The sequence below is a fragment of the Pavona decussata genome, unplaced genomic scaffold (genome assembly GCF_977016875.1).
Source record: "Pavona decussata unplaced genomic scaffold, jaPavDecu1.1 SCAFFOLD_322, whole genome shotgun sequence".
Taxonomy (NCBI): domain Eukaryota; kingdom Metazoa; phylum Cnidaria; class Anthozoa; order Scleractinia; family Agariciidae; genus Pavona; species Pavona decussata.
Genome location: NW_028145712.1, coordinates 969133 through 985000, shown reverse-complemented (window position 1 = coordinate 985000; position 15868 = coordinate 969133). Strand labels below are relative to the sequence as shown.

At 39.3% G+C, this 15868-nt stretch overlaps 1 protein-coding gene across 1 annotated transcript in view; it reads right to left on the bottom strand.

The window, feature by feature from the left end:
• Nucleotides 1-3843, bottom strand: part of LOC146453839 (neuropilin-1a-like) — a 7716-nt gene extending 3873 nt beyond the window's left edge. Inside the window, exons 1-4 of the mRNA XM_085096122.1 lie at nucleotides 3765-3843; nucleotides 2299-2365; nucleotides 1580-1731; nucleotides 479-530 (exon numbers count right to left, since the gene is read on the bottom strand). Coding sequence (XP_084952248.1) covers nucleotides 479-530; nucleotides 1580-1731; nucleotides 2299-2353 — 259 coding nt within the window. The 5' untranslated portion in view covers nucleotides 2354-2365; nucleotides 3765-3843. The remainder of the gene's footprint in view (nucleotides 1-478; nucleotides 531-1579; nucleotides 1732-2298; nucleotides 2366-3764) is intronic.
• Nucleotides 3844-15868: the final 12025 nt, after the last annotated feature.

The following is a 15868-nucleotide window of genomic DNA, read 5'->3' as shown; positions in this document are numbered from 1 at the left end:
CTTTCGCGGGATGGCCGCGTTCCACGCGAAGAGAACACATAACCTTCTGGCATCCAGGGTGAAATAAGACGGGTGGGTATTGCTATAAAAATACGAAACTGACTTCACGATGCAAAAGCGTGTGCACAAGCTAAATAAAGTTATCGTAGGAACTCTTGAAAACTGCAAGCCAGCATGGCACCTTTGAGAAAACCGTACGATTTCTTTTTGATAGTAGAGTTTAATGTCGAGTGTGTTACAACTCCTTTACAAGCACGAGCACGAGTCAGGCGTAGTTGCCTCACTTTGGACAACAAATGGTTCGGAGTGCGGTAGAAAGCGAAAAAGGAAAAACAAAAGAGTAGTACTGACAGTAGTCCTTATTAAGGCAATTTGGAAATAAACACATTATACCCGTGATATTAAAACTGAGTTTGAGATCGCCAAGACCTAATCTTTAATACATCTACTAATTTAAACTAGTTTTCACATGTTTTACCATCACAATCCTTTTTGAATTGCTTGCACTGATACGTGTTCCAGTATTCATACTATAATGGAAAAGAAAAACCAAACAGTTAGTTCTTTGTTTAGCCGAAACAAAGGAGGTGAATTTAAGCGCATTCCGGCCCTGTTTTCGTGTAAACGGCAACAATTGGGGGAGCAAGGATGGCACAGTGGTGGGAGCACTCGCGTCCGAACAATGTGGCCCGGGTTCGATTGCCGGTCTCGGGGTCATATCTGGGTTGAGTTTGTTGTTAGCTCTCGTCCCTGCATTGAGGGTTTTTCACCGGGATTTTCCAGTTTTCCTTCCCCTACACAAAAACCAACTTTCCCAAATTCCAATTCGACCTGGAAACAGTGGATAAAAGAGCCACTTTGTGGAAGCCACTAAAATTCCCATTTACAATCGCAGACGACCACTGCATGGGCGATGATATGGACTAAAACAAGCATTACACCGCACTAAGATAACCTCAAGATCCTCTTTCAGGGTTGTAAAAGGGATTATTTGAATTTCTGGGAATCAAGGCCAAAAGGGAAAAAATAATAAATTTTGTAAGCCAGGGTCTTCTCAGAAAATGAGACCAGCCATGATCAGTGGTAAAGATCTGTTCTTTTTGCAATGATCATATGCAATACTAATTATGCGCAACACAGATTCAAACGTTAGAGTAACAGCGAGCAAGCAGTATGAACACTGGGACAACAGCTAAAAGCTTTTACTAGAATGTGCTCGTGCAAGGGTGTTTTTTCTCCACAGACAAAAATCAGATGTAGAAGTACATTAAACTGAAAGGCTGTTAGTTAGGGTACAAGCACGTTGTTGCTATGCAATTTTATCACTCGGCGGCCATGTTGAGTCTCGGAGAATTTCGCACTGCAAGCCTCGGCTAGACGCGAATTCAGTGCGAAGCTTGCCGTGCCAAAACAAAGCTTTTTATTCTCCCGAGACTCAACATGGCCACCGTGTGATAAGGGTCTATTACTTAATATTAATAGAGGGGCTCAGCTTTCAAATCTCCTAAGCACAAATCCAAATCGAACCAGTTACTTTATCTCACAATCCCAAGATCAGAATAAACGACACGACCCCTACCGACTTCTCTGAGTATCCATAGTGGTCCACAACCTCGCCAAACTTGCAGCCCTCGTCATAACATTCCTCATCGATATTATCTTTGAAGATGTTATAGAAGTTGAACGCTTCTTTCTTGTCCAAAACAACCTTTTCACGCGGAATCAGTCTACCTGGAAAATATGGAAAGTCGTCTTTTTTAGACTGCGTAACTTGGCTGAAAAGAAGAAGGTTTAATTTATTGCGACGCGCATTTGGTATACTCCCATTTATTAAAACTGGACCATTGGATCAGTTGCAATCCCAGAGTTTTGATTGGCTTAGCTCCTGAGTAAACACTGGACATTAAATTGTCTTCTGATAGATAGCCAACTCGGTACTATGCACCTCCAGTTGGCTATCTATCATCTCATATCTAACGCGTGCTCGTGGAATAATTGTTAAACATAAACTGTAGATAAATCGATCTTGGTCTTTTTGGTTTTAAAATGGTTATTATATAAGGGTGAGGTATTCCGTGAAATGAATAGGGACAATCATAATGACTAGGTCTGAAAATGAGTTAGAAAAAAATTAACATTTTGTTTCAAAATTCAACACACCAAAAAAAAATTTGAAGGGTTTTTTCTTTCCTCAGCAATATATTATTTCGTCCTCCAAATCTTTATGTTCCGTTGGTGCGTTAATTATTGCGCATTTTTGCGCGCCTTACTTGCAAATAACAAAAGAAATCAACCTACCTTGACTTATATCAGACAGAGCCACAAGGACGACAAAAGATAACAACATCATCATTCTAATTGAAGCCTAAAAATAAATTAAGCAAAATTATTTTAATTTAATTATTTTAGGCGCCAAACAAGCAGACATGAAAAAATGTTCATCACTGTTATAGCTGAAACGAACCTATTTTGAATTGTTCACTTGGTCACTAAAATCATATAAACTGTAATTCAAAATTAAAACACGGAATCCTGCATAATTTGGACGCTTATACAGTGGCATGTCAACGACGTTCGATTCTGGTTTAAAATTCATTGTTATAGTTCAGTTTGTTTTGGGAAAATTAATGTTAATCAAGACATTCGAGTCCCTGGCCCTTTTAGAAGCTAACCGAGGCAAACTTCCCTTTGGCAGTGTTCCAACCGGTTTAAGTCTGCTCCTGAAGGCCTTTCACATTCACTTTCGCGATGAAAGCTATTCAGCCGTACTGTCCTGTGGTACTGTTATTCATGCCCTACAATGTCTCAGTTTTGACTTGAAAATCCTTAAAGTGGCATAATATGTTGATAAGTACTTTTCATGCGGTGCTGTTTATTATGCTGTACACGAGGCTTCTAGCTATTGTGTCTACGGACGAATTCTCTAACCATTCAAATGAAACTGCTAGTGGGCTAGCGTCTTTTCCCAGTGGTCCAAAAACGCTTCACAGAAGTTTAGTTCGGTCCTTATGTTGTACAAGGTAGTTCTATCTTTTGGGTCTATGGTCTGAACACTTAAATAAAAGCAGTGGATTTCTTTGGTGTTCTTTGCCAATTGCTTAATGTTTTGAAATTTTTAAAACAACAGCTCAGATTTTGGGGGTGCCAGTGCAGAGGTTGTCTAAGGTTTCGTTAATGGAAGCTTATTTTGGGCGATTTACGCCAGTTAGATATTAGTTTAGATGCGCATTTTAAGCATAACAAATTGAACAAAAGCAAAATTTAAATGACTAATCTTCCTTTGTTTCTTAAATAGATTGTTGTTATTAGCTTTGAATTTTCAACAATGGCTACCTGCCATGCCAATATTAGCTTTTATTTCAATTCCAAAGGGCAAACGGTTTCTTTGCAAAAAGGCGCAAAATGAAAATGGCGCGCAAACTGCTCGGGGAAGTTATACCTCGTTGATTTGTCATTTGAACTGAAAACAGAGTGAAAATATTACAATGGCCATCTTTCGTTTCTAAAAACATTCCTTTTCATGGAACGGAATACAACTTAGCTGTATCTGGATAAACATTCTGAATTTCATGATTAAATAATAGAGGGAAATTGTGGAAATAAGCGAATTTTAGTGAGCAATGAAACGCTAAAATAGAAATTAACGTATGATTCCTGACAAAAACTTTTCTATTGAATGCGGGCAGGCATGAATTCCCAACAGATATGGACAAAATAAGGTTAAATTGTAAAAACGGAGAATATTCAAGTATCAGACTTCTTACCTGTGTAATATGGTCCTCAGTTAATCGCTGCCGGGACAACTGGCCACAAGGAAAGTAATTCAGTCGTACTTATCTTGATCAATTAAAGACCGCTGTTTACTCAGCTTGACGTTAAGTGAATGGCACTGCTCAGCCTTAAACAAATTTAACGTATTTGCATAATAATGCTACTCACGAAGTAAACACGGAATTATTAGGCCAGTATGGCATATACCATATGCCTACTCTAGGCTTTATAATTATTGTCTATCTCAACATAGAATGGCTTTTGAGGGACAACTAGAGCAGTTTAAGATTATGTCAGTAGTAGTTTTGCGCTTGCTTTGATTTGGCTTCGTTAACCAAATAGAAGACAAATGGATAAGGGGGTTAGTCTCTAAAGAAACTGCGGTGCTGTGTCGGTGGGGAGTAGAAACGAATGTTTGGTTCTTATCAGAGTTGATAAGATACGTGGCCAACGTAAAGAGATTTGAGTGCTGAAGTTTAGAGTCTAGCCCTTCGTCAGAGCGAATCCAACTGGAAGACAAACGAAAATCAATTCTCTCTTTCTCGTACCCGTTTTCCCGCGCGTCGCATTTTAAGTTCTCGTTGGTTAATATTGTTGCTTACGTCTGTTGTGATTGGCTACAAAAGGGCGGTTTTCTTTAGAGTGTCGCAAACCAACACCATTTTTTATTTACTCTGATCAATCACAATAGCGACAAACAGTGCAAGAAATCAATGCAACTATGTCGCCAGCGCTAAGCGTGAGGAAAACACGTGCGACCAAGTCACGTTTGATTTCGGTTTTTCTTCTCATTGGTGGTGAGAATTCTGTTTAGCCATCACAGTTACTTTCGACACTCAACTGAAAACCGCCCGAAAGACTTTGGTTTTAACTAGTTTTACGACTAAACCGCGCTACGTTATTTAGGACCCCTATTTGAGCATGATTTTCGACGCAATGTTGTCTATTATTTAAATGGTTGTTTCGTAGTTCTCTGGTAATTGTGGTCATTTCACGCGTTACTATAAATTGGGTAGTTTCTGGTTCCAAAGCGAGGAGACGGGAGGGGGGGGGGGGGAGGGGGAGAGGGGAATGCGGAAATTCAGTAAATTTTAAGAACACTATGGATAATGAAATGTGGAATGTACTCCACTTAATAGGTAGAAGGTAGAATTGTTATTGGCCCATCTAGCTTTACCATTACCCCACCATCCAGACGCTGTCCCTGTATACCTGTCTGGCAGTCCATTGCTTGGCCTGTTGTCCACGTAACATGACTAGGGGCTACTAGGACGTGGGGTTGGACTTTGGTAGGCAACGAGTTTCGCTCATTATCAGTGTAAAATGTTCTGGGATTTCGACACATGATTTAATAACGTAACGGCAATCGTATTCGAGAAAATTTTGATAGACGATAGTTGTGTGCAATTTTTTGAGTGACGCAAACAACACATTACAGATAAAAATGTCGCATATAAAAACCGTTTGCAAAAATTGTACCGTTTTAAATCGTAAAGCCTCAAGGATGGTGCCTCCTCTTGCAAAAAGAAAATTAGGGGGTAACCGCTCATTTTTGAGTATGTATTTTAAATTGTCATTGCTAAATTATCCCTGAAAATGCGTGATTATCTCAATTTTCTTTTTCGGTTTCAATAGCTCTTGCTAAGATCTTTTCTCGCATGGTCATAAACAGCCCAAAAATTACCTCTGTATTAGGGGTACCCCATTCCACAAGCTTAGATTTGGGAGAGGGTGGGGAAGGTCGCCATTAGAACTGTCTTCGCATCAGCCAATCTGAGAGCTGACCATCTGCTGTGTATTCTGTGAACTACTTAGGAAAAAGCCTTTCCCTGGCTGAACAAACGAAGCTACAATCACCTGGCGACAAATCAGCATCTGGGTACAGAAGATAAATGTAGCCGACGTGGAATGGTGCGAGAGAAAGAAAATTAATGGTATTGGTTATTTTTCAATATCTTTTTCATCAGTTGACGGCCACTCTACATCGCCAACCTCGCTCCCAGGGTCTGGAAATGGAATATATTGAAATTTCTTCTGTAACTCCACAAATTCTCCCGAGGGATTAAAATAAAGGGCTTGGGAATTGAGGAAGGAAGTTAACTGAAAGCTGGGAACACCGCAATGGTTTGGCAGAGGGATTCTCAACATGTTCTTGGAAAATAAAGAGGTTCTGTTTACTGCGTGTCAAGTGAAGACTTTTAATCGCTATTTTCTACTCGAATCAAATGATCATAACTCACAATTGCATTTCCAAAATGACAAAAACTAATGTTTGAATAGATTATCTCAAATTATACCGTACTAAATATACGGATAAAAAAAGTCACAAAAATTGTAACACAATTTCTGAGTGCGTAAATGAAATTACACGGATGGAGTCAATTAAAAACCTGGGTAGCGGAAGAATTAACTAGTCAAAGTAGCATTACATTACCCCTCAGTCGAATGACTGTTTTTAAGGGGCCTACCCAACATATTTTCCTGCCATTACACGTAGAGAACTTTAGATTCTAGTACGAGTAAGATTTTTCCAATAGAGAAACGATGCGCACCCGTGAAGTGGTGCCATTTTAACTGGAAAACGAGATAGCCGTCGTTATTTAACTACGCGTTTTTGGGAGAACGGCGTAGTGGCAGAATCAAGTCCTCAGAATATAGGTAATCTTGTACTTTTTGTATCACAAAAGGGCTTAGCTTTCATCATTCAAAAACAACTACATAAAGTTCGTCGCTGACAAAAAGTGAAATCGACCCTCCTTGAATATATCTCTTCTTAGTACTTCGCTGTGTTCTTAGTAGTAGTCGTACTAGAATCTAAAGGACTCTATTGCAGAGTCTGCTGTGGAAATGCTAGTATATATGTGTATATCCCCCACACCCATTATTTCTTGTGTAATCCGCCTTATCAACTATAGCAATTAAAGACTAAGCTGATTGTAATAGGGTCGCACATTTTACAGAGTGACCAGAATGGGGTCACATTTTAACACAACTGCCTCATTTGAAAATTAAGTCTTGCAAATTTAACAAACTAGTGTTAATTCATGTTAAGAAAACGTAGTAAAAAGGTTTCACAAGGTGGACGCATAAACACACAGTGATTAAAGCTGGTATCGCTAAATTTACATGCAAAGAAAAGCGAGTAAGATTTCTCTATACTAAACTAGCCGCAGAAGAAGGTATAAGGGGTAAGGGTTATAACATACACACCCAGCTAAAGGTGACCCAAGCATTCACTGATATAATTTAACCGTCCTTAATCCACAACCACCTGATGTAAACGGTATTGGGATATTTGAGGAGACAGGGTCGGTCACTACTGGTCCCAGATTGTTGATTTCTTTCTTAAGAAGGATACAACGAAAGCAACGAATCCTTAAAATGTCGATGAAAAACCTTAAAGACCTTCCATGAGCTTCTGATCTTCGAAGCGTTTTAAAAAGTCCTCATATTCGAAGTGACTGACAATGTAACCCAATAAAACTTTCATCAGGAGGCTAAAAATGTGGCTTGTATGTGGGATATACCCTTTATAATTAGGCACCGTCCACACTAGTCCCAGTAAATTTGATAACGCATCATTCTTTTCCACCGGTTTGTCCTTCCGTCCACACTAAACCGGCGTATTCCACCATCTGAAACGAATCTTTATAGAAACTTGGATTAATTAATATTTGAAAACGCAGACGTTTACACATAGTGTACACATGCTCCACTGTGTATTTCAGTGTTTCTAGGGCGGAGGGGCTTTCTATTAAAGACGGCAAAACGATTGTGCGGACGGAGAACAGTCTGATGCATAATGGGGCGTAAACACCGTCATTTTAAATTTTACCCGGATTAGCGTGGACGGTGCGTTATAATCATAACCCGGCCCACGATAACAGCTAAACATCAAAGCGGAAAACAAATTATCGCAAATCAAAATCTTCGACATTTCAGCGGTAGTTCTAAAATACCTGAAAGTAATCAACGAACATTAACACCAAGGAACACGTGATCGTTGTTTAACTGGGTCTTCTAAACCACCCTACAACTGTACTAACTGATTGCTTATCACCAATTCTAGTGACTGAAAAAGGGAAATCTCCTCTTGCGGAAAAACTTTCTTCGTAGTTTCATTAACCTCCTCTCCTTTATCGAACCTGCAAAATAACAATAATATTTTATCCTGTTATCAATGAGGAAAACAAATTCAACGGCAACAACAACATCAATAACTACAACAACAACAACAACAACAACAACAACAACAACAACAACAAGAACAACAACAACAACAACAAAACTAAAACGTCAGCAACAACAAGGAGTGTATTGTAGGACATCATACACCATATTCGTATTCTAACAATTGAAATACGGCGAGTGTAAAGTGCACTTCCTTACTTCAGGACAATAATTATATATATAGTTCCTATTTTGTACTAGATTTTATTATTCTCTCTAGATATCAGCCTTGTCACTGAACGATCTCCTTTAGCCGCGGATCCCCTAATTTAGGAGTGTTTACATGGCAAGCACGGTGGACAATATTTTCACAGATCTCAGTGAATTTTGCTTTCTTTGCTGTTTGTCTTTCGCACCTCAGCGCCACGCAACGACAGACTTAGCTGGGCAGTTCGAACCATCGTTGTCATAATCGACATTGTTCTTTGGTGTCGGCGAATGAGGTTCAAAGAGCATCAGCTGAAATTTGTTCTTGAAGTAATTTGTCAAGATTTTTCTAAACAAAAATTTTTGGCCTTCAGTTACGTCTTTTACTTTTGAAGACACTTTGAACGAGAAAAAAAAATCATATATTTAGGTTAGAAATAGAAACTTGTCTCCTTTCTAACACCGAACCGTGGTAAGAACAAATACAAAAATTTACCGGATTAACAAACGTACCTGAGGCAGTTGGTTTAGCCTGTAAAATCATAAATTCGATCTTAGAAATAACACTGGCGTCCAAGTTATCCGGGGACGAAAGGCTAATCATGTGGTCTGGAGATCCAAGGGCAATTTTGGTCAGCTCTGATTCGCTGACCTCAGGAGTGATCCCAACAGCAATTACGTTGGAGGTGACTTTCTAAGAAGGAAACAAAGTGATACATTTGGCGTTAATGAAGTTCAACAGAAAGTGTTATGTATTCTGGAATTCCCCATAAAAGTGTTCTCTATTGATAGGCGATTTTCGAGTTGTTTTGAACCTCAAGATGAAAGCGAGGCTTCGTGCATAGTTTTTATCGTGAAAATCAGTTTTCATTCAAATGCAAAAGACTAGTTTCCACTTGAAAAGCTTTGCATTTAACCTCGCATTCGTAATAATAAAGGCAAAAGTAATGGTAAAGCGGTTTTCAGTCGCATTTGATTTGGGTTTGTTTTGTTAATGCACTTTGCTCTTAGTTTAAACATTCGTCCAACTGTCTCAATTAATTAGAAGTGAAACTGATCAACAAACCAACCAAAATTTTCTGGCACACGTTCTCCCGCGCTTAGCGCTGTAGCACACTTTTGATTCAACTTCTGATTGGTTTATTGTGATCAGATAAGCCAGTCCGAATTGTTACATTGGTTTTGACTTAATGTTCTTCTGCTTGCGAATAACACATTATAGAGGGAGCCCATTACTTAAAAGCCTGTCTCATGGGCTTCCTCGCGACCTTTATTTCATCATTATTCCCCTTTTATTTTATTATAGTGGCAAAAATAAACTTGAAACTGTTAAGAAACCGCTGTCATCGACCTTACAAATAGGAACTTCAGGAATCTGGATTGGATTCCCGAACTGCATCTTTATTACAAACTGATGATCAGATTGATGCTTTTTAAGCGTGGTTCTGATTGCAATTTCTGAATGCTGGTATACATTTTATGAATTTCCAGAAATGTCTGAAAAAACGTGTCAGTACATGGAGAGAAAAGGTGTTCTCTGCAACATCACGGAAAATCCTTTCATTTCATGATCTAATCATTCCTCCTCAACAGGATTTAATCGCTCCTTCTCTGCCAAATTAGCCTACGCGAGCAGATGCGTTTTGCATCTCTCATATGTTGTAATTCCTTTCAATTCATGTAACTACTGACAACACAGGAAAGATTATAAACGCGAACAAACGATTCCAGAGACCAACCCAACAGTGGAGCTCAGTTGTGAAAAAGTTTACCCTTATAATTACGGCAAAAGACTTCCTCGAAGGATTTTAAGACTAAATTGTTTCGTCACAGCATTAAATAAATTTTAACTAAAATTTTAAACACGGATTCCAAGATAAGCAGCGTTTGTTGTTTTAACTTTTTTCTTTATAAGTGTAGCTAGGTAGATAGATAGATAAAATAAAGTTATCGTATCGTATCGTATCGTATCGTAACGTAATCCCCGTTTACCTTAATTGCGGGCGATAAAACGCTATCATAGGGCATAGATTCAGGATCAGTGTTCTCGGACGTGAACACAATCATCACGTTCTCGTTCTCTGGACGGTTCCGGCATCCCTCGGGGCAGAAAAGATCCAGCTTGGCTTGCATCATGGCAAGGTCGGTACGGTGGCCCCCAGGAAGATACTTTATTCCCTGGATAATCGGCGACACGTCAACGTTATCCAATAAAGGCTTCAGAGTCATTACAAGTTCGGGTTCTTCGCTGTAGACAATGAATCCTAACTGAACTGGCTTGAAATGAGTTCTAATGGAAGCGACCAACTCTGCCACAAATGTCTTGAGCTTCTTAAATTGTTCGGGAGTCACACCAAATGAGCTGTCGATGAGAATTGCCAAGTCCAACCCTTTGGTGGGGGGCTCAGTTGTTGGTGCAGTAGTCTCAGACGGAACGGTCGTAACACCTGTTAAAGAAAACATAATACAGTGAAACCTTTCGTATAAGACCTATCATGACACCAGAAGGGATGATTGGTTAAGGCCAATCGTAATAACAATTAGCCCCGGCTTTACGTTCCAGCATTATTCTACAACATTTGCTGGTTGAACAATAAAACGTGGCTTGCATACAGTGGTGGAACCACATCAACAGGTAAATGGAGATCCAGCTCTCGAAGGCTCGACTTGCTTGTCTTCGTAAAGCGAAATATCTCGGCGCCTTGACTCGGTTTTGTTTTAAAGAGTAGGGGGAAGGGTTGGGGGCTCCCCTGGGTCCGTCACCGGAATAGGCATTTTTTAACACGATCAAAAAATCGTTAGTTTTTTAGTCATTTTACCTGTGGTGATTGGCTCGGTTGTTTCCTCCTCTAGTAGAAAATAAAGGAAAACAAATAAAATTATTAAAAACAGGAACATTGTATAATGCAATTCCAGGGTTTTGATTGGCTTAGCGGTCGTGGTATATGAACCATTGTACCATGCCCGAGAAATAGCGGCCATTAAATTGTCTTCTGGTTGTTCTTGTGAAGCGAAATCAGCAAGATCTAGCAGTATTTCTTGATTGTTTGTAATAAAACAATTATTCCACTCATGCTTGTTGAATATGAGATGATTACAGCCATCTAGGCGCGTAGCACCTCGTTGACTATCTATTGTCCAACGCGCGCTCGTGGAATAATTGTTAAATAGACTAATAAGCTCAGGACCATAAACTATTTTATTCCAGTTCCATCACTATATTCTATTGAAAATAGCTCTATTTGTTTCTGATTAACAACAGTTGGTGAAAAATTGTGCGCACGTGCGGTTTGAACGTTATATTGATTGTAAATCTCACCGGATGTACTTGGATTGGTGGTTTCCTCCTCTTCTAAAAGTAGATAGAAAAAAGAAAACAAAAGAAAGCAAAAACAGAGGTAAGATCTAAGATTATTGAAATGATTGATCCGGTAATGACAAGAGAAGCTGTAAATATACCTGAGGTAGTTGGACCAGTGGTTTTCTCCTCTGCTAATGAAACAAAAAACAAAAAACGAAATAAACAAAACGTAGATATAACGGTGACAGAAAAAGTAGATCAACTTGAAAAGCGCAGCGTTCAGCAATAAAATATCAACATACCTGATGTACTGGGACCAGTACTTTTCTCTTCTGTTAAAAAAATCGTAAGTGTATATAAAGGTCAACGATGGTGACAGAAAATGTAGTATGAGTTACAACTGTAAAATTACAGCACTTTCGTACTGAACAATATCTTTAGTACTTGTAAAGCGATAAATACAACAATAGGAAATAACGATAACAGGGAAGCCAATACTCTTGACTTATTATCGTACAGTTTGCTTGAAACTTACCGGATGTAGATGGACGGGTGGTCTCCTCCTCTGATGAAGTTGTTGATTCTTCTACTGCAAAACAAACATTGAAAATTTAAGTTTTGTCCTTGATTTGTCAAAATAATAGTTTCAAGCAGTATTAGGAGGATTACTAGTTCCTCCTAGATGGGACATATTGCAGGGTTTCCCTTCAGCTTTACATGGGTTTCCTTTTCAAACTATCAGTGTTCGTTTATACACCTGTGTGGTGAAAGACAAGGGCAAGGGCAAGATCGTTCCTGTTAGGGGGGGGGGGGGGGGGGGCGGGGGGGAAGGGAAGGGGGGGGGGGGGAATCTATGGAATTTGGTGGAGGCTTGCGGCTCAGTTCTCCAAAAGATGTAATTTTCTGGTACCCATTTTCAGATCTTCTGAAAAGAGTCAAGATTTTAACCATTTTGGTCTGATTAATAATCACCGGGTGTGGAAATTTTCGGTACAAATACGAAATGATTAAGCTTGTCTTAACAACAGATGAATAACATGCAAAATGTATGAACATCAGCTGTAAATCCCAAAAGGAGTAATAAAAAAGCATCACTTTGACCAGAAGCTCATAATTTCAGAAGTATTTCAAATGGAATGATGTGTACCATTTGATTTTCCAACTGGAATTTCCTGGTTTTCCAGGTAAATGGTAAGCACCCAAGGTCATCCCCTTCCTTCCCCTGTCCCCCCCGGGGGCCAAAATAACCAAGATCGACGAGCTGATCCCGACTAATAAACCACGGTGCCTCCACAAAAAGTGAGGATATTATTTCTTAAAGTCAGTTCAATTTGTTGACTAAAATGTAGTTGGACCAGTAGTTTAAGCTTCCTCCTCTGTTAAGAAACAATACCACAGCTAACCAAAAGTAAACAGTGATGGGAAATGTAGCGCAAAGTTCTGGCAATTCTAAATTATCTTATCCAGGTTTCAATCTAATGACAACAGAAGCTGTTATTCACTATACCTGATGTCGTTGGACTAGTGGTTTCCTCTTCTGAAAAAATAAAAAACATAAACAAAAGATAAATGCAATTTGTAAGTGACATAAGAATATTGTACGATTGATAATAATAAACTATGGAATGATAGAGATTTTAGTAAAACATTTAGCACAAAAAGGAAAATACACACGATGTTGAAGGGCTAGTGATTTTTACGCGGGATGCCCCGAGGGGGCATACCGTGTCTTAAAACGGGTCGATTTCTTTTTTTTTTTTTTTTTCTTCGTAGTAGCTACAAATCGGTACATTAATTTATTCATTAAACTCTCCCCTCTCCTACTCGGGATGAATTGTTCTGATTGTCTTCAACAAAGGCAGGCCAATCAAAATCCATTCTTGTCGCTTATATCGTGAGGGAGGGGACCTACTCACCCCTACCTGTGTGACGTCAATGCATCATTTGATATATTTATTAATGACGGATTAAATAGTCGCGCCATATTGTTTTAACATGTTCTGGACTCAAGTGTGCCGTTTTCAAACGGAAATTTCACCATTTTGAAGCGGTAAATCGAAAGAATAACTTCTAAGAAGCACCCGACACGTAAAACGGTGGAAATTGGTGAGTTCCTGGCGAAGGAATCGTGCTTTGTTTGACAGTCTTAGACCACGACGCGAGACTGAAAAGAGGTCATTGAGAAGCTTACGTTATCGTAATGGAATTTCACAAATTTTCCGTAGCCTCCCACGCAGACGTTCTTGGGGGTTCGTCACGCGTTCCTGCCCTAAGAACGTCTGCGTGGGAGGCTAAAATTTCCGGTGATACTCTGAGTCGCGTAACACAAAGGAAACAACGTAACGCGATCGTCGTGACTTAAACTATTCCACTAGCAAGGATAGTCTTATCAATCGGCAAAGCATACAGTTGGAATAAATGAATCAGCCCCAGCATCACGCGTAATGCCAGTGTAGCAGGCATCTTGTTTCTTCTGTTAAAAGGAAACTTAAAGAAAACGTAGCACATGAAACCTGTCTCTGATACAGCATATTAAGCGAATGATAAGGCATCCAATGTTCGGCATTCATACTGGAAACTGTTTGGCTAAACTATGTAATGTTAGAAATTTAAAATCGTTTTGTTAATATATATTAAAACGATTGTTTACGATAGTCTGGGTTATCTTCATATGCTTATATATATATTTGTACCCCTGAACCTGCCGCAGTCAAATCACTGTCATGATGTCTATCATAACTGATGTAGTTGGAGCGGTAGTTTCCTTTTTCTCCTCTGAATAAAGACGGAAATAAATAAAAAAGCTAAATAATAATAAAAAAATGCCAGAATTGCGTGGACGCATTTTGTGGGAGAAATGAGTTTAAAAGCTCGGCGAACGTGCTTACATCTCTGTAAATGTATATGCTGATCTCATCTATCACATTTTTTCAACACGCCTCATAAATAGACTAATAGTGAAAGCGATAGACATTTTAAAAGACAGAACTGAAGATGACAGTAGAACTGTTGAAACATGTCTTTTAAAATATATAAAAAAAACGTTGTGTCTTTTCTGAAACTGGATTGAAACTTTTGAATGCAAGGGACCCCACGATGCACAAATAAACTGCTCTGAATACTTTTCGTTGCCGGATCTCTTGTGATCAAAATAAACCAAACTGATTGCAAGGCTGACACTAAAACAAAGGGCAAGTTATTTGAGACAACATTTCAACTTGTACCACTAGTCTTCTTCAGGGCCAGGGTTACAATGAGAAAAAAATAACAGCTCTTAATACCTTCAAATGTAAACTTTTAAGGGTCGTTATTTTCGCTCATTGTAACTCTGGCCCTAAGGAAGACTAGTGTCACAAGTTGAAATGTTGGCCCAAATAAATTGCCGTTTGCCTTTGTAAAAGTAAAACTAAAGTTAATTTATTTATACACGTCGGTTAAATTTAAATCTAGAAGCTTGTGGGGCCGTGTAATCAAACAAATATTACAAACAGAACAGAAACTCCTTAAAGTGGGAGGTCGTGGGTTCAAATCCCGGCCGGACCAACACTCAGGGTCTTTAAAATAACTGAGGAGAAAGTGCTGCCTTTGTAATGACATCTGCAAATGGTTAGACTTTCTAGTCTTCTCGGATAAGGACGATAAACCGTAGGCCCCGTCCCACAACACTTCAATGTTGATAACCCTGTGGGACGTTAAAGAACCCACACACTAATCGCAAAGAGTAGGGCATGGAGTTCCCGGTGTGCTGGTCTGGTCTTTGTGCTGTTTCATTATAAGTAGTAATGTAAACCGCATTTGAATATATGCATATAGAAAATGCGGTATATAAATACCATTACCATTACCATTACCATTAGTGCCATTACGACGAAAAGTTTTTATTTTTATTTCCCCCCTTTTCGTGTTCCAATCCATTTAATGAGTACGTAATTGAAAAAATAGCTATAAATTAGCTTTATACAAGCTTACTGATCCTGGGAAAAAGTGGCCGGAATAAGTAACCAACCGGCAGGGAGGCCTACTAGTCGGCTATTTACCGGCGTTGAAGCGTGGCCAAAGGATTTGAACAGGGGACCACCCCGAAACAAATGCAAGCTAGTGGTCAGAGAGGGGACTCGAACATGGGACGTCCAGATTACGAGTCGGCGCCTCTAACCACTCGACTACGTCGCCTCCCTCCTGTCAGCCTTGCAATCAGCTTGATTCAAGTTAAAGTTAGTAATCTTTGATTTTCTCTTTTTATCCTTTTTCTTCTTGTCGACCTTCCTTTAAAGCAGGCCGGGTTACAAGCCTCTTTGTCTTCACATCGACGTGAGCAAAGGTTTCACGACCAAGGTCCCTCTCTACCTTTTGCTATTTATGTGTAGTTGAACGTTTTGAGAGGCAGTTTTGCCCTCACCTTTGCTGTAAATGTAAAAT